General features: G+C 40.4%; 2 protein-coding genes across 6 annotated transcripts in view; both read left to right on the top strand.

The window, feature by feature from the left end:
• LOC132815652 (sodium bicarbonate cotransporter 3-like) overlaps window positions 1–12,991 on the top strand; it is a 157,842-nt gene extending 144,851 nt beyond the window's left edge. For 4 of the 5 annotated variants that reach the window (XM_060824640.1, XM_060824639.1, XM_060824635.1 and 1 more), the window contains 3 exons: window positions 1,397–1,497; window positions 8,919–9,029; window positions 10,986–12,991. In XM_060824640.1, the coding sequence (XP_060680623.1) occupies window positions 1,397–1,497; window positions 8,919–9,029; window positions 10,986–11,067 (294 nt within the window). In that variant the 3' untranslated portion in view covers window positions 11,068–12,991. The remainder of the gene's footprint in view (window positions 1–1,396; window positions 1,498–8,918; window positions 9,030–10,985) is intronic. The other variant, XM_060824638.1, reaches the window with a different exon arrangement.
• Window positions 12,992–18,433: 5,442 nt separating this feature from the next.
• nek10 (NIMA-related kinase 10) overlaps window positions 18,434–18,856 on the top strand; it is a 246,957-nt gene continuing 246,534 nt past the window's right edge. The window contains exon 1 of the mRNA XM_060825301.1: window positions 18,434–18,529. The gene's annotated coding sequence lies outside the window, so the exon portion shown is untranslated. The remainder of the gene's footprint in view (window positions 18,530–18,856) is intronic.

Here is an 18,856-nt window from a genome sequence, read left to right on the forward strand (position 1 = left end):
CTGTGTGGCATCTTGTCAAATGCTTTTGGAAATCGGGATATTCTGTACCTACAGGATTCCCATTATCCATATTGCTTGTTGCATTTTCAAAGAAATGTACCAAATTATTCAAACATTTATTTCCCCTTTATAAAATCATGCTGATTCTAATGGATTTTGACTTTTCAAATGTCCTGTTATTAGTTCCTTAATAGATTTTGATGTTATGAAACAAATCTTTGTCAGATGGAACTTAAACCCAGACCTTCTGCCCTGGAGGTAGGGGCACTATAATTGCACATAAGAGCCCTGCAATGATTTGTACAACAATTAACAGTAAACGAGAGACTGTCTGGAATGTGAACTCTGCACCTCTTACATACTATTTTATAATGCACCACAAATTGAGAAAACTCACTCTTATACTGATAAACAACAACTTATGTTCCCATGTTCTTATACTGTGATTCATCACAAAACAAATACTGTTTCACTGGAATAGAATTATTGCCTATTCTATTATGCCCAGCAGACTGAAAATCTGGAATTCCTCTATCAATAGTTATGAAAATTGCCCTTGATGAAACAAAATTTTAAATCAGTAAGTTTGAGTATTTGCTTGAGATGCATATTAATTACTTATTTTAAGAAGCATTCACATTGTTGACTGGGTCGTATGGAAATGTTCAACTTTTGATTCAAACTTGTTACAGTCCTTTTTCATTATATATTGTTGGGGTGGAGTATTTGCTTTTGTACTATAACTCTCACTTAATTTTTAAATTAGTCTGACCAATTCCAGTCTTCATTTCAAGTACCTCTTTATAATTGTGTGTAATATGTAAAAGAAAAAACTCCCTCTTCATAAACAAAACATGTTGTATCACATTTGTGATATTCTAAAGTGCTTTACTGCCACTTAATTGATTGCACACCAAAAGTAATTATGTAGACAAACTCACCAGCCAATTTGTGTACTGCAATGTGTTAGTAATTGTAACTCAAATACTACTGGAAAAATTGATAGTACATTAATGCAATAATTATTTATTGAACTCTATTAAAAGTATTAATTTCTTTTCCTTGAATAGCCTAAAACTCTTTTATGTTTAAAATGAATTATGTTGCTTTAAGGATGACAGAAGTAATGCAATTGAGACTTAAAGTATTCTCAATTTTGAGTTCCCTTCTAGATTTATGTTTTGGTGTATCTGGGTAATTGGCTTCTGTGAATCTCCTTTCAATAAAATATGCAAAGCTTTTACTGTGTTTGATATTTGCAAGATTAAGAGAATAGAAAACAGATGTTGAGAAAATGGTAAATCCTTTTTTTCTGTTTAAAGTCAAGTTCATTTGACGATTACCACTTGCAAAACTGGCATCCCATGATTAATGTGGTCCCTTATAATCTTTCTAGGAAGCTCAAAGAATGCTTGAAGTTGCAGAAAGTGGAACAGTACAACTCCCCTTAGAGGGTGGCAATATTCTGAAGATTCCAGTGAAAAGTATTAAGTACAGGTACAGTATACTATACGTGGAATGGGTGGAAATGAAAGAAGTTACTTCTAAATTAATGATATTAGTGAGAAAAGAAAAACTTACTAATTGCACTTGCGTGGCTAAAAGTTTTTCCTACCTTATTACATCACTAAAGTGTTCCCAAAATTGTCATAAAGTCAGGTTCAGAAATTTGCAACTTTTATTTTCATTTTAGAGGAAGTGGTGATTTCTGTTTTATTCCACGAGATCATAAAATCTAATAAATTGGTAAGGTAATTAGTCATAGAATCATACATCATAGAACAGACCTTTCAGTCCAACTCATCCATGCCGATCAAGTTTCCCAAACTAAACTAGTCCCATCTACCTGCATTTGGCCCATATCCGTCTTTCAAACTCTTGCTATCTGTGTACCTGTCCAAATGTCTTTTAAAAATTGTAACTCTTCCTGCATCTATGATTTCCTCAGGCAGTTCATTTCACATACAAATCATCTCTTGTTGAAAATTTTGCCCCTCCAGTCCCTTTTAAATCTTTCTCCTCTCACCTGAAAAGTATGTCCTCTAGTTTTGAACTCCACAAACTAGAGAAAAGTCATTTTCTAATCACCTCTCATGATTTTATAAATCTCTGTTAGGTCACCCTCAACTTCCTACGCTGTAGTGGAAAAAAAGCCTTGCTTACTCAAACCTCTGCTTATAACTCAAACCCTCCATTCCTGGTAACATCCTTGTAAATCTTGTCTGTACTCTTTCCAATTTAATACTATCCTTCCTATATAAGGGTGACCAGAACCTAACACAATGCTCTAAAAAATGGCTTCACTAAAGTCCTGTACAACCGCAACATGAGTTCCCAACTCCTATATTCAATGATCTGAGCAATGAGACAAGCATGCCAAATGCTGCCTTTACCACACTCTCTCTACCTGTGACACAACTTTCAGTGAACTATGTGCTGAACCCCTAGATTTCTGTTTGACACTACCCAAGGCCCTATTAACTGTCATAAGTCCTGTCCTTGTTCATCTTACGAAAGTGTAACACCTTGCACTAATCCAAATTAAACTCCTCCACCCATTGTCCCAATTGATCAAGATTGCTTTGTAATCTTGGATAACCTTCCTCATTGTCTACAATATCACTAATTTTGGTATCCGCTGCAAACTTAGTAACCAAGCTTCCTATATTCTCATCCAAATAATTTATATAAATAATAAACAACAGTGGACACAGCACTGATTTTTGTGGAGCACCACTGAATACAGGCCTCTACACCACCCTCTGTCTCCTACATCTCCCTCTGTTGAGTCAATTTTGTGTCCAATTGACAAGCTCTCCCTGAATTCCATGTGATATAACTTTACTAATTAGGCTACCATGTGGAAGCTTGTCAAAGGCCATACTGAAGTCCAAGTAAATAATATCTGCTGTTCTTCCCTCATCTATCTATCTTGGTCATATCCCCCTATAAAACTCAAGATAATGAGATATCAGTTCCCATGCAGATAGCAATGCTAACCATTTCTCCAAATGCATGTAATCTTTGTCTCTCAGAATCCCCTCTAACAGCTTGCCCACCACTGAAATCAAACACATCAATTTATAGTTCCCAGGCTTCTTGCAGTTTTCCTTAAAGGCACAACTTTGTCCAATTTCCAGTCTTCTGGCACTTCACCTATGGCTGTATAGGATACAAATATCACTAATAGCAGCCCTGCAAATTCTTCCCATTGTGTCCTCAAATACAGTTAATCACGTCTCAGATTCATCTCCCTTTGTGCTTTTTAAGACCTCTAACACTTTTTATCTTATAATGTGGGCTGTTTACAAGATAGAACTATTTATTTTCCCAAGTTTTCTAGCTTCCGAGTCTTTCTCTACAGTAAATACTAAAGCAAAATAGTTATTTAGTATCTCCGCCCATCTCCTGCGGTTCCACACATAGATGACCTTGTTGATATTCATCCATTATTCCCTATTCCTACTAGCTTTTCCCTGAACTAGTGTTATCTCATTTTTGGGAGTCTCCCACTTGCCAGTCATTCCTTTACCTGTGAATAGTCTACCCCAATCAACTTTTGAAAGTTCCTGTCTTGTCCTGTCAAAATTGGCCTTGTTCCAATTTAGAACTTTAACTTTTATAGAAGACCTATAAAAGTGTGGATTTGGGCCGAAGGGCCTGTTCCACGCTGTAGGGAATCTAATCTTAAAAAAAAATTGACACAAAATTGTCTTGAACATTCCTTCCTTAACACTATATATGGGCAGTCCCAGTCTATGATTGGAAAATTAAAATCCCCTACTGATACAATCCTATTATTCATATACATATCTGAAATCTCTATATATTTTCTCTGTAGTTTCTGCTGACTATTTGGGGCCTATAGTACTACCCCTTTTGAGGTGATCATCCCCCAGCTTAGTTGAGTTCACATTAACTTCACTGGACAATCCTCCAGGATTATCCTAAATACAGCAGTAATGTTTTCCTTATTCAAAAACACTACTCCCCCTCCTGTCTTCTAAAGCATCTATACCCTGGAACATTGAGTTGCCAGTCCCATCTCTCCTTCAGCCATGTTTCTGCTGTAGTTGCTGTGATATCCCAGTCCCATGTATGCTCTGAGTTCATCCCTTACCGGTTAGACCTCTTGCATTAAAATAAATGCAGTTTAATTATTTAGGATTGTCTCGTTCTCTGACATGGTCTTGTCTGCCTTGTGTAAGTAACTTATTCCCTTTAGCTTCTGAACCATCCTCTGCTTTGTCTCTAATTGTGGCTGTTTAGGATACACCCCACCTCTCCTTTGTACTAGTTTAAAGGCTCCTGAGTAGCACTAGCAAGTCTCCCTCCAGTTCAGGTGAACATGCCCCTTTTGAATAGGTCTCTTCTATCCAAGAAGAGATCCCAATTATGCAGAAATCTGAATGCTTGCCTCCTGTACGATCTCCTCAGTCATTAATTATTCTGCCCTAGTTTCTTGTTCCTATTCTCACTAGCAGATGACACTGGTAGTAATCCTGACATTACTACCTTTTATTTGGGGTCCTGCTTTTTAATCTGCTAGCTAACCTATTCTCTCTGCAAAACCTCATCCCTTTCTCTGCCTATGTTGTTTGTACCAATATGTATAAGACCTCTGGTTGCTCACACTTTGACAATTTGTTGAAACCTCCCTGAGATATCTTTAATCCAGCACATGGAAGCACATGCCTGCAGAATTGCCTGTCTACGCCCCTGATTGGAGAGTCCCCGATAACATTTGCTTGCTTGAACCTTGGCAAATCCTGCTTAATAGAAGCTTCAGGCGTGATGTTCAAAACTCTTTTATAAAAATTAGCGAACGTAGACTTGTCTAAAAATTACATTTTGCTTGAATCCAGCATTTGCAGCCTGTTGCTACTGACGCTTTGTGCTGGGAGAAGTTGATTCCTAGGTCTTTTATAAAATAAAGGAATCAAGTTCTCCCAGCACAGTGTGTCAGCAGCTGTTACAGGTCCAGTATGGTTTCAGTTGTGGGTTCCTGTCATGGTGATTCTGTTGGTACATATTTTCAGTCCTGAATATTTCTTTTTGCTTACAATATAATGTATGACTCAGTGTACTATCTTATAGAAAAACCAAGATAAATCTGCCCATTGGCTGAAACTTGGTAGTGTTTTCAGCATAAAATTAAATCAGTAAAAACCTATGATGATGCAAATAAACTTTGATTTATCAGATATACATGCATTAGGAATAACAAACCACCAATCCTGCTCTTCCTTGGGATGTTCTGAATTTTACAATCTGAATATTAGCTGTGTTCAAGAGCTATTATTTTTTGCCATTTTTGTTTTGACCATTCTTTTGTCCCTTTTTGCTGCTGTTTCCTTTACACTTGCACACTGTCTTCCTGTTCCACTCCTGGGTATCATTGTTAAAATAGTTGACTGCATTCTTGTCTGTCTCTTGAGGTGCTCCACTCCGACTCCCCTCATGCTCGCTCTCGTGTGCTCCCCATGTGTGTGCATGCATGATCCCTTGCACTGTCATCGCCCCACCTCTTGCGATGCCCTTGCCCACCCTCGCCCTCACCCTCTTCCCCTTTTGACTCGCCGCCCACCCTGCCCTGGCTCCACCTGCCCTGCTGCCCCCTTGCGCAGCTTTCAACCCTCCTTGCGAGGCCCTCTCCCTCATCCCCACCTCTCATGCTGCACCCACAACCACCATGCCCCACCCCCCAACTCTCGCACTGTACTCTCACTCCCCACCCCACCGCCCTCGTCCCCTCCCTGGAATGAATAAATCCGGTTGGAACCTGGAAGGAAGGGCCGGTCAGAGCAATGGAAGGGATGAGGCGAGGTTGGAAAGGGAGTTGGTGGATGGGAAGGGAGGTTATTTGAAATTGGAGAACTCAACCAGGCGGAAGATGAGGTGTTCCTTCAATTTGCAGTCTGGCTGTGGCAATGCAGGAGGCCAAGGATGGTCATGTCAGTAAGGAAGTGAGAAAAGGAATTAAAATGGGTGGTGACTGGGAGGTCAGGTCGGCCCCTGTGGGCCCAGCTGCAATGTTCGGTGAAATATGCCCTAAGTTTACATTTGCTGTCACTGATGTAGGGAAGACCACATCTCCCACTGGAATACAGTAAACTAGGTTGGAGGACAGGCAGATTGGGGTCCTGGATGGAGGGGAGAGGTGGTGTGCTGGCAGGTGTTGCATTTTTTTATGGTTGCAGGGGAAGGCTTGAGGGGGATTTGTCAGGGGATTGGCAAAGGGAATGGTCCTTGCGGAAGGCAGAGAGGAGTAGGGGGAAAAGATGTTCTTGGTGGTAGGGTCTAGTTAGAGCTGATGCAAGTATTTCAGGATGATACGTTGGATGCAGAGACCAGTGGGGTGGTAGATGAGGACAAGGGAGGCCCTGTCTCTGTTGCTTTTTTGGGGGGGGGGGGGGGGGCGGTTGAGAGCAGTGAAACAAGGAATGGAGGGCTGTCTGGATCACAGAGCACTTTGTTCAAAATAGGTGGACGCCTGGGATGTTAGGGAGTGGAATGTCTCCTTGTCCAAGCAGATGTGGCAGAGGTATTGGGCTACACCTTCTCCCATCTAGTATCCTGCAAGAACTCCATCCCTTTTTCCAAGTAGTTATGGAATTTGAGAGTTTATAGTGAATGTCTGTCTGGAGACTGTCGCCAGATATAAATGGAGTGGGGAGGGAGGTGTCGGAGATAGACCAAGTGAATTTGAGGGTGGGATGGAAGTTGTGAGCGAAGTTGATGAACTGCTCCAGTTCAGCCTGGGTGAAGGACGCTGCACCAATGCAGTCATTGATGTAACGGCAGAAGAGTTGGAGGTCAGTGCCTGTGTAGATTGTGAAGAGGGACTGTTTGGCATAGCAGACAAGGAGGCAGGTGTAGCTACGGTCCATCTGAGTGCCCACGGCCATCCCCTGGATTTGGAGGAAATGGGAAGAGTTAAAGGAAAGGTTATTAAGAGTGAGGACTAGTTCATCCCATTGACCGATCAGGTCATACCGTCTTCCTGTGTTCACCTATCCCTACCTCATCATCTTGCCCCTCTCCCTATCCAAAGTACCACCACCAACCCATTCACCCCACAATCCCCAGCTCTGAAGAAGGGTTACACCTGAATCGTTGACTTCTCCACCTCCTGATGCCTGGCTTGCTGCGTTCTTCCAGCCTCTGCCTTTCCAGCTTGGATTCTAGCATCTGCAGTTTTTTTTTGTCTCAAATGAAGTTGGTCCTTTCCGCCTTGCTACTGGGGTTCCAAATACAGAAAATACAAATGGAAGACTTTGCAATATGCTCCTCCTATCAAAGGCTGTTTCTTTTCTTTCCTTCACCAGTGGCAAATGCTGAAAAGAAATGGCTTCTGATTCGTGGGAATGGGAATAGGCCATTCAGCCCTGCACATCTGCTAAACCATTCAATGTGATCAAAGCTAATCGAATACTTCAGTGCCTTTAACTCATTCCATCCCCATAACACTGTACACCACTGATCTGAAACCTGTCAGATATTCAGACTTAAACATATTCAGACTGAACACCCTTTCCCCCACAACCTTCTGTGGTAGAGAAATCCAAAGATTCACAACTTTGAGTAAAATAGGTTAGAGATCGGGAGAAACTAAATGGCATCTCCCTTTTATTTTTAAATTGTGCTCGTTGGTTTTAGACTCCACACCCAGGGGAAACATCTTAGCTGCATGTATATTTTGTAGGTTTCAATAAGGTTGCCTCTCATTCTTCGAAACTCGAGGGAATACAGGCCCAGTTTGATAATCAGTCTTTCTATCCAGGAACAAGTTTGGTGAACTTTCATTACATTCATCTATGGCAAGAATATCTTACCCTGAGATAAGGAGACCAAAACTGTACATAATACTCCAAGTACAGTCCAACCAAACTCCTATACAATTGATTTAAAACTTGACTCATGTAATCCGATCTTCTTGCAGTAATGACTACCATTCATTAGCCTTCCTAGTAGCTTGTTGCATTTGATATATTGGTCTTAGGTGACTTATTGACAAGAATACAGAGGTTCCTTGCCCATCTCCGCTTTCCAACCCCTTTCCACTTAAGATCTACTGTTTCTCTTATTAAAGTAGATGACTTCACCGCATTTTCTACATTAGGTTCATCCACCATGTTCTTGCCCATTCAGTTCGCCTGTCCAAATCCTCTTGAAGCTGCTTTGTTATCCTCTCAACAGACCTTCCCATTTAGCTTTGTGTGACCTGAAAAGGTGGAAATATAACATTTGGTACACACATTCAGATCATTAATTGTGAGCAGCTGAGTCCCAAGGTTTGCTCCCTGCAGTACCGGAATAGTCACAGCTTGCTTGTTCTCTATTAGCTGATCACTTCATGCTGGTGCATTACCTCTTATCCGATTATCTCCTGTGCTTTTATATTTCCATCCACCATCATGGTTAGAAAGCCTTCTGCAAATCTAATTAGATGACATCCATTGGATCTCCTTTATCAATTTTGCTAGTAATTGAACTTATTAATGGAAAAGGGAAAAACCAGATTTTTATTAGTTAGTTCTGCTGCTTGGTACTTTCAGTTATTTAGGTTTGAGTCATTTATTTAAATTATGTATTTATTCCTTTTTGGAATGGTTTGTTTCTGAAATTCATGTTTACTGTTGTGCCAAATCTTATCTCTGAAACTTTCTTGGTAGCCCCCATTCAGAAGAGGTTGGACAACCCTGATGGAAAACCTTTTGGTGTTTTTTGTTGAAACAATTCTGATTTCTTGATTTTTCTTTTTAATTTTCTTTGCATGTGACTTCAATAAACTATAAGAATTGTATAAGCTGGGGAAGAACTGCATGGCAAGGTGAAGGGAAAAATAAGGCTTTGTGAATCCGGTTAGTGGTTCTGCTTGTACAGAGCACTAACATTTAGATATGTTTATCCTCTAGCCCAGACGATCCTTCAGTCGTAAACATATCTGATGAAATGGCCAAAACTGCTGTGTGGAAGGCTCTTGCTGTTAATGCTGAGAATGCAAAAGTTGTAAAACTTGAAGCAAGGTAGCTTTTTTTGTTTATGTGCTTAATCTGTAGCCTGACATCTAACAAAGCATTGATACTAATACATACACAATAGTGGCTGTTGTTTAAAAAACTGGGCATTTGCAGTAAGTGTTTGATATACTCCACTAGTGTTTGAAAAACCCTGTTTGATATACCCCAAGCCATTCAATTATAGCACTAACTCTGTTATAAGACTAATAGATCTTAGCTTACTAATTTTTCATGTGGTTTGAACAAAGTTATCAAGCTTGAACATTTTTAGCTGGCATGGTACCTTATTCATCAAACAATTTTCACAAGTTAGTATTTTTCAGGATCTTTTTGGATGTTATAGATTGACACTACTTAAAACCGTATTTATGAGAATGGTAATTTCCGAGAAAGCCTTTTTTAAAAAAAACGCTTAATATTAAACATATCGCAATGTAAACATTTATCAAGTAATCAGGAATCATTCTCTGCACATCAGAAGAAAAAAATGTTTATGGGCAACTTAGTTGACCAACAAAGTTTTTTTTTAAGATTAGATCAGATCAGATTCCTACAGTGTGGAAACAGGCCCTTGGCCCAACCAGTCCACATCAACCCTCTGAAGAGTAACCCACCCAGACTCATTTCCCTCTAACTAATTAATGCCCCTAACACTGTGGTCAATTTAGCATGGCCAATGTGCTAATCTTTGGATTGTGGGAGGAAACCGGAGCACCCGGAGGAAACCCACATAGACACAGGGAAAATTATGCAAACTCCACACAGACAGACAGTCGCCCGAGGCTGGAATCGAACCTGAGACCCTTGTGCTGTGAGGAAGCAGTGCTAACCACTGAGCCACCGTATCTTTCTGGTAACATTCCTGAAATGATGTGCAGTCTTTTAAATCTTTCATATACAATTGGTGTGCTGCAGCACAAAATTATTATTTGATCACTAGCACATGATACTGCCCTTGGATGGAATGGGGGCTGTAGTTAACAAAAGAATGACTAGTCAAGCAGAAATAAATCCAACTGTTAGAAATTGACATGTCTTTGTTATATTGCTGCAGAATTTCTGCCGTGATCATGAAGAATTCAAAATTTTTCAATAAAAATTACTTTGCTGAATTTTGTTCGAATACCTTCCACACCTACTTAAACACTGATAATACATTAAAGATACATATTTCAATACTTAGAAGTACATGGTCCTTTGGAGTTTCTAATCTCAAATAGTGAATTCACTTATTGTACAAGGAGCATATACAAAACAGTCTGTATTATCTAGATCTAGGACCTTGCAAGAGTAAAGACTATACATATGCTACCAATTCATTACTGTCTATCTTAAGCTAGTGCAGTCAAAGAGAAGACCACCACATCATCTCCCCCAACCCTTCAAGACTAAAAAGGCTGATTCACATTTTTTAAGGTATCATAAAAGCACAAGATCGTAAAATTATTCAAAAGTATTGTTTGTGGAGAAACAGATGTGAGGAATCTGTAAAACCATATGCTATTTTCTGAATATAGTTGTACTGTATGTGGTTTTATTTCTTTTAAAAACAAAAATTCTAATTTCTTACCTGCATAATGTACAATTATTTTCAATATAGCTACCTTTTGCTACATCCTCCAGACAGGAATTCGTATGCACATAGGCATATTTATCTTTTACAGCTAACTCATTAAAACTCTCTGTATTCCAAAAAGTACTTAGTTTTGCTGATATAAATATTATGTGAACTGTAGATGTATTTAATTTGTAAAACTTTAGATATGAAAATAGAATCCGAAGTTTCAGAAGCAAAAACCACTTGTACATTAAAATGCATGTGCAATATTTTCATTTAAAAGGCTGAATTGATTTTTTTTCATTTTTTTTTAAAATTAGTTTGTGGGTGTATAAACATAAATATTTAATTATAAAACCAGAAATGCAGCTATACATTTACTTTTCCTTGTTACACATTTACAGTCCTGAATGTACTACAGATATCCAAATAAACATTGAAGAGGTGCCTCCAAGAAATGTCCTTGATGCAGAAACATCTGTATGAAACAAGCTACGTCTTGATTAATCTAGAAAAACTTCTTTTTATGAAAACTACTACTTGAGCCACAGCCAAACCTCTGGATCCTTTGCAGGAAAAAGAAGTGTGTTGGACCTAATCAGTGTCTCAGTCAGAGTGAAATTCTGACCAAGGTTGTTTTACCTTTGTACTATTGTCAACTGCAATGCTAGCTACTGTTTGAGTCTTTACTTATTATTCAATTTACAATTTTTGGCATAAGGTTATGGAAAGTAAACAAGCAATAATCTATGAGAAGTTATTTTAAAATTAAAATCTGCTTACCAACATTTGATTTGCTTGATGATGGCAGATGTACCATTTTTAAAAAATGAAAAATAGCACATGATGATCACAAGTATACTGTTGATACAAAATATATTGCTTATTGACATTCACACTCCATGTGATAACCAGTAGGTAATAAGATCTTCAACCAAATGCTCGAATCTCTGTCTTTATTGGTCATTGATCCTTCAGAGTTTTGTTGCTACTGAATAACAATGAGCTAGCAGGTGGTAATAAGTGTTGTGATAGAAGAGGTATGTAAATTGGTATTATATCTGAAGGGTGTGCATCTGTTTACTATACTGGTGTAATACTGGGGTTGGTTGCTATCCTTTTATTTACAAAATGGTGCACCGGTTTTGCAAAACTGATTTGAGACTGTCTGCATCTGAACTGTTTACATGTAACTTTATTCAACATGGTATACTGTAGGCTTTATTTAGCATTGCAGTGTTATGTTTTATTTATTTATATTTAGCCTCAAGTTTATTCAGAAATTTCCACACTATATGGAATTTAAAGAAGATTTGGCTAATTTTATAAAGATTGTTCTAGTATTTTTGTCTTTGTACTTTAGATATGTAGAGTGACCACTTTCTATGGGCAGTACTGTAGTTATAGTATTAGATCAGTAATTCTAGAGCCATCTCAGGAAATCAGAATCTTCCCATTGATCCATATTGCCATGCTTTAACACAATTTGTGAAGTTGTTTTGTCTTCCAGATCAGATGAAAGTTTTAAAAATATTTCCTTTGGCCAGCCATTTTGTTTTCAAATGAGGCAAGTTAATTTATCTTTAGATAAAAACACAATGCCAGTGCAACACAAAGAACTGTATTCATCATTTGCATTGAATCATTGCAAAATAATAGCCAAACAGCCAAAACACAGAAATGGTAATATTGTGAAACATTTGTTTTGTATTCCAATACTGATTATATAGTTAAACATATGGCAAGTTTTGCGGATATATTCAGTAAACCAATTTTCTGCTATTTTATTAAATGTACAAATTGTAATCACTGTAATTGAATAATTGAGTTTGCATTACATAAGAAGGGATGTGAATTATAGAAACTTATTTTAATCGAGTGTCAGTTGGTGAACTGAAGTTTTCTATTTAATTTTTTTAGGTTACTCTAAATAGTATTGTGTTGATACTGTTGATCGTTAGATGCTAAATACAGTATGAGATTTTAACAGTTTGAAAAACTGGTTTCTGACGGGGACAGTTTTGTCCCATTTTTTGTTTTTTTTTAAATCTGCAGTTAACGGTAATTTTATGTCTTCCTATGTTCTGCTTATTTAATCACAGAACAAATACAATCCCTAGTATTCATCAATTTTCATAAAATTGTCTAAGTTCAGAAAATTATGGTTAAAGTTTTTATGACTATTTCTAAGTACAGTAGTGATTTCATTTATTTTTGTAAGGACACCCAAAGCAATGTAAAAATGTTACAGTAGTCCATGTCTTAGTTTAAATGATATGTGTATAACCCCCAGATTTTGTTTTCTTTCAAGGCCATTGTCCTGCCTTTAATTGAATATTAGAGGAGAATAACTATTTTTTGTAATGTCTTACCTGTTAATAAAAGCAATAAAGTCTTTTATTGTACCAAACATGATATTGGTCTATATTCTTCGTAAGGGTCTGTTTGGAAACTGAATAAGTTAAAGATCTAACAAAAGTGGTAATGTTTTACAAACACCATTTCATTTGAGTTTTAACCTCTAATACTTTTGATAATACCTCTCTAAGTATTTAAGCCTACACCTGTAATTTAATTGCCAGTGGGTTTGAGAGAAGATCCCACCAGCAATTTTGGGAGCATGGGTCCAGGTGAACTTTAATTTCCAATAAATTTTGTCATTCTGCATTCTATTGGGAATAGGTGAGAAGTGGCAGAAAATAGCTGCATTTGGTATTCATAGCAGCCCTTTGGAAGGGGATTGCTGGGGAAGTGGAGGACTAATCTATCTTAGAACACAGAACATTACAGCGCAGTACAGGCTCTTTGGCCCTTCTTATTGGGGACACAGAAGGCTGCTCTTGCTCCCACTAGATTTATAAAGAAAAGCACATTTTGCTTTTTTATCCTCTTCTGAAGAGAATCTTCTTTCTATGTTGATCTTCTGGGAATGCTGCAGTAATTTCTCTTGAGTCTGAATTAAACTTGCATTTTAGTCTTGGTGATACATTGGAACAAAATGTGCATGTGTAAAGGTGTTCATTGGCTTTAAACTGACTGGTCATGAAAAAAGAATTCAGGAAGTGCCAGATGGTGAAATAACTGAGGCCAATTTAATTGCATATGAATTAACTTGATCAGTTTCCTCCAGATGAATACGGGCTCTTGTAGTATGGTGGCAGTGTTCCTACCTCCTGAACTTCATACGTATATCATCATCTTCATTTTCTTTTTAGGAAGGGTTTGCTGTTTTGTTTCTCTCCCTACTCTGCACTGAGTGCAATAGAGAGAGAACATGAAACATTACAGTGCAGTACAGGCCCTTCGGTCTTTGATGTTGTGCCGACCTGTGAAATCAAACTGAAGCCCATCTCACCCACACGATTCCATTTTCATCCATATGTTTATTCAATGACCATTTAAATGATCTTAAAGTTGGCAAGTATTCTACTGTTGCAGGCAGTGCATTCCACACCCCTACAACTGGGTGAAAAAACTACCTCTGACATCTGGATGTCTATGACCAGTGGATGCCACAAGGATCGGTCCTGGATCCACTACTTTTCGTCATTAATGTAAATGATTTGTATGTGAGCATAAGAGGTATAGTTAGTAAGTTTGCAGATGACACCAAAATTGGAGGGATAGTGGACAGCGAAGAAGGTTACCTCCAATTACAATGGGATCTTGATCAGATGGGCCAATGGGCTAAGAAGTGGCAGATGGAGTTTAATTTAGATAAATGAGTGGTGCTGCAGTTTGGGAAAGCAAACCTTAGCAGGACTTAATGGTAAAGTCCTAGGGAGTGTTGCTGAACAAAGAGACCTTGCAGTGCAGATTCATAGCTCCTTGAAAGTGGAATCACAGGTCGATAGGATAGTGAAGGAGGTGTTTGGTATGCTTTCCTTTATTGGTCAGAGTATTGAGTACAGGAGTTGGGAGGTCATGTTGCAGCTGTACAGGACATTGATTAGGCCACTTTTGGAATATTGCATGCAATTCTGGTCTCCCTCCTATCGGAAAGATATTGTGAAACTTGAAAGGGTTCAGAAAAGATTTACAAGGATGTTGCCAGGGTTGGAGGATTTGAGCTATAGGGAGAGGTTGAATAGGCTAGGGCTGTTTTCCCTCAAGCTTTGGAGGCTGAGGGGGTGACCTTTTATAGAGGTTTACAAAATCATGAGGGGCATGGATAGGATGAATAAGTCTTTTCCCTGGGGTGGGGGAGTCAAGAACTAGAGGGCATAGGTTTAGGGAGAGAGGGGAAAACTATAAAAGGTACCTAAAGGGCAACTCTATTTCGCACAGAGGATAGTATGTGAATGGAGTGAGCTGCCAGAGGAAGTGGTGGAGGCTAGTATGATATGTACCTTCTAAAAGGCATCTGGATGGGTATATGAATAGGAAGGGTTTGGAGGGATACAAACCGGGTGCTGGCAGGTGGTACTAGATTGGGTTGGGATAGCTGGTCAGCATAGATGAGTTGGACCAACGGGTTTGTTTCCATGTTGTGCATCTCTGACTCTATCTGTCACCCCTCAATTTAAAGCTATGCCCCCTTATGCTAGCCATCACTATCCGAGGAAAAATGCTGTCACCATTCACCCTACTTAACCCTCTGATAATTTTGTGTGTCTCATCACCTCTCAACCTCCTCTCTTACAAAAACAGCCTGAAACCCTTCAGCCTTTCCTCGTAAGACCTTCCCTCCATACCAGGCAACATCCTAGTAAATCTCCTCTGAACACTTTCCAAAGCTTCAACATCCTTCCTATAATGTGGTGACTGGAACTGTACACAATACTCCAAGTGCAGCCATAGCAGAGTTTTGTAAGGCTGCAGCATGAGCTCGTGTTTCCAAAACTCAGTCCCTCCACTCATAAAAGCTAACACACTGTATGCCTTCTTAACGACTATATCAACCTAGGTGGCAACTTTCAAGGGTGTATGTACATGGACACATCTCTCTGCTCATCTACACTACCAAGAATCTTACCATTAGCCCAGTAATGATTCCAGTTACTCCTTCTGAAGTGAATCGCTTCACTTTTCTGCATTAAGCTCCATTTGCCACTTCTCAGCCCATTTCTGTAGCTTAGCTATGTCACTCTGTAACCTATAACATCCTTTGGCACTGTCCACAATTCTGCCAACCTTAGTGTCATCCACAAATTTACTAACCCATCCTTCTATGCCCTCATCCAGGTCATTTATAAAAATGACTAATAGCAGTGGCCCCAAAACAGATCATTGTGGTACACCATTCGTAACTGAACTCCAGGATGAACATTTCCCGTCAACCACCATCCTCTGTCGTCTTTCAGCTAGCCACCTTCTGATCAAAACCACTAAATCACCCTCTATCCCATGCCTCCATATTTTGTGCAACAGCCTACCATGGGGAACGTTATCAAATGCCTTGCTGACATCCATATACACCGCTTTACCCTCCTCCACCTGTTTGGTGACCCTCTCCAAGAACTCAGTAAGGTTTGTAAGGCATGACCTACCCTTCACAAACAGTGTTGAATTTCCCTAATCAACTTAATCCTTTCTAGATGATTATAAATCCTATCCTTTATAACCTTTTCCAATACTTTACCCATTACCGAAGTAAGGCTCACTGGTCTATAATTACCAGGGTTGTTTCTACTTCCCTTGAACAAGGGAACACTTGCTATCCTGTAAGTGTTCTGGCACTATTCCTGTACACAATGATGACATAAAGATCAAAGCTAAAGGCTCAACAATCTCTTACCTGGTTTCCCAGAGAATCCAATGATAAATTACATCCAGCCCTGGGGACTTATCTATTTTCACACTTTCTAGAATTGTTAACACCACCACCACCTCCTTGTGACTGTCAATGCCATCTAATCTAATAGCCTGTATCTCAGTGTTCTCCTTGATAACATTGTCTTTTTTCTAGTGTGATTACTGATGAAAAATATTTCCCCTATCTCCTCTCACTCTGTGCACAACCTCCCACTACTATCTTTGATTGGCCCTAACCTTACTCTAGTTATTCTTTTATTCTTGATTATACCTATGGAAACCCTATAGTTTTCTTTGATTCTCTCCACCAATCACTTCTCCTGTCTCCTTTCTTTAGGTTTCTTTTGGCTATCTTGTAACTCTCAAGCATCCTAACTGAGCCTTCATATCTCATCCTAATTAAACTGCCGCCTTCCTCTTGACAACGGATTCAACTTCTTTAGTAAACCACGGCTCCCGCGCTCGACAATATCCTCCCTGCCTGACAGGTACATACTTATCAAGGACCCGCAATAGCTGTTCCTTGAATAACATCCACATTTCTGTTGTGCCCATCTCTTGCAGTTTCCTTCCCCATCCTAAATCTTGCCTAATTGCATCGTAATTGCCATTCCCCCAGCTATAACTCTTGCCCTGTGGTATATATCTATGGACTGGGCAGGGTTGAGGTTTTGGATGTAGGTTTGTTCACTGAGCTGGAAGGTTCATGTTCATACGTTTCGTTACCATACTAGGTAACATTTTCAGTGAGCCTCAAGACGAAGCATTGTTGATGATTACTGCTTTCTATTTATGTTTGGGCTACTTTGGGTAGGTGATGTAATTTCCTGTTCTTTTTCTCGGGGGTAAATCGGGAGTTTAAATGGTCGGCCACAGGGAGATGGGGTTGTTTAATGCATATGTCCCAATTTGAAAGATTCTGCAAGTTGGCGTCCTGTCTCCCCAATGTACAGGAGACCATATTGAGAGCAACGGACATCATGGATGAGGTGTTTAGAGGTACAGGAAAATCTCTGCCAGATGTGGAAGGATCCTCAGGGGCCTTGGATGGAGGTGTGGGTGCAGGTTTTACACCTCTTGCAGTGGCAAGGGAAGGTCCTGGGGTTGGAGGGTGGGTTGGTGGGGGAGGGGGTGTGGACCTAGTGAGGGAGTCGCAGATGGAGTGGTACTCTAGAATGCTAATAGATGGGGAGTGAAATATATCTCTGGTGGTGGGGTTTACTGTAGGTGGCAGAAACTCTTCCATACCCCTCAAACACCCACCCTCCACTCCCGGCAACTTCCCCTGCCACAGCAAGAGGTGTAAAACCTGCAGACACACCTCTCCCCTCACCTCCATCCAGGGCCCCAAAGGATCCTTCCACATGCAGCAGAGATTTTCCTGTGCATCCAAACACCTCATCTACTGTGTCCGTTGCTCTCTATTGTGGTTTCCTCTACATTGGAGAGACAGGAAGCCAACTTGCAGAGTGCTTCAGAGAACACCTTTGGGGGACACGCACCAAACAAGCCCACCACCCCATGGCCAATCACTTCAACTTCCCCTCCCACGCTGCCAAGGATAGGCAAGTACTGGGCCTACTCCACTGCCAAATCCTAGCCATCCAACACCTGGAGGAAGAATGTCTCATCTTCCGCCTTGGGATCCTCTAACCATACGGGATGAATGTAGATTTCACCAGTTTCCTCATCTCTCCTCCCCCTATCTTATCCCAGATCCAACCCTCTGCCTGGGCACTGCCCTCTTGAACTGTCTTACCTGTCCATCTTCCTTCCCACCCTCCCCTCTGATCTATCACCATCAGCCCCACCTTCATCCACCTATCACAACGTAGACTCTCCTGCTGCTCCTGACCTGCTGTGCTCTTCCAGCGCCCACACTCTTTGACTCTGCTCTGTTACTGGGCAGGCGCAGTTCTTCCCTGCGTCTCCTGCCACAGCCGTTGTCAGCGACGCGCTTGGTTTCCATGGGGACGTCGCCGGCGGGGGTCAGCGCTCACCATGGGAGCCTGCGACATAGTGGTGTCGGCGATGCCGATTGGGTGCGCGGGGCTCGGCGTCTGAGTACGGGACGCTCTGATTGGTCCGGGCGGTTAACGCCGCTGGAAAGTAAACGGAGCTGCTTTGGTTTGGAAGGGGGAAAAGAGAGAGTCTCTGCGAACCACCGCCTGTCCGCTCACACCATGAGAAGCCGGTAAGTGAGAGAGGGGCCGAGTGTCAGTCAGGCCTCTCCTCAGTAACAAACACACTGCTCCCCAGCCAATGACAATGGCCACAACATGAACCCAAAATAACTGAGGCCCCAATGATGAGGACAGGCCGCAGCTCTTCCCCTTTCATTTCATCCCCGTCAATTGTCTCATTTCCTCCCAGCTCTATTCCAGGCTTTCTTTCACAGAATGTCACCACCAAGTTCATACACACCAATTGTACTTGGTGCCTCTCAACTGAGTGATTTGGTTCATTCCCTGCCTCTCACTGAACCCAGCTCCTTCAACAGAATCTCCAGGGTGGCCAAGTG

The sequence above is a fragment of the Hemiscyllium ocellatum genome, chromosome 5 (genome assembly GCF_020745735.1).
Source record: "Hemiscyllium ocellatum isolate sHemOce1 chromosome 5, sHemOce1.pat.X.cur, whole genome shotgun sequence".
Classification (NCBI taxonomy): domain Eukaryota; kingdom Metazoa; phylum Chordata; class Chondrichthyes; order Orectolobiformes; family Hemiscylliidae; genus Hemiscyllium; species Hemiscyllium ocellatum.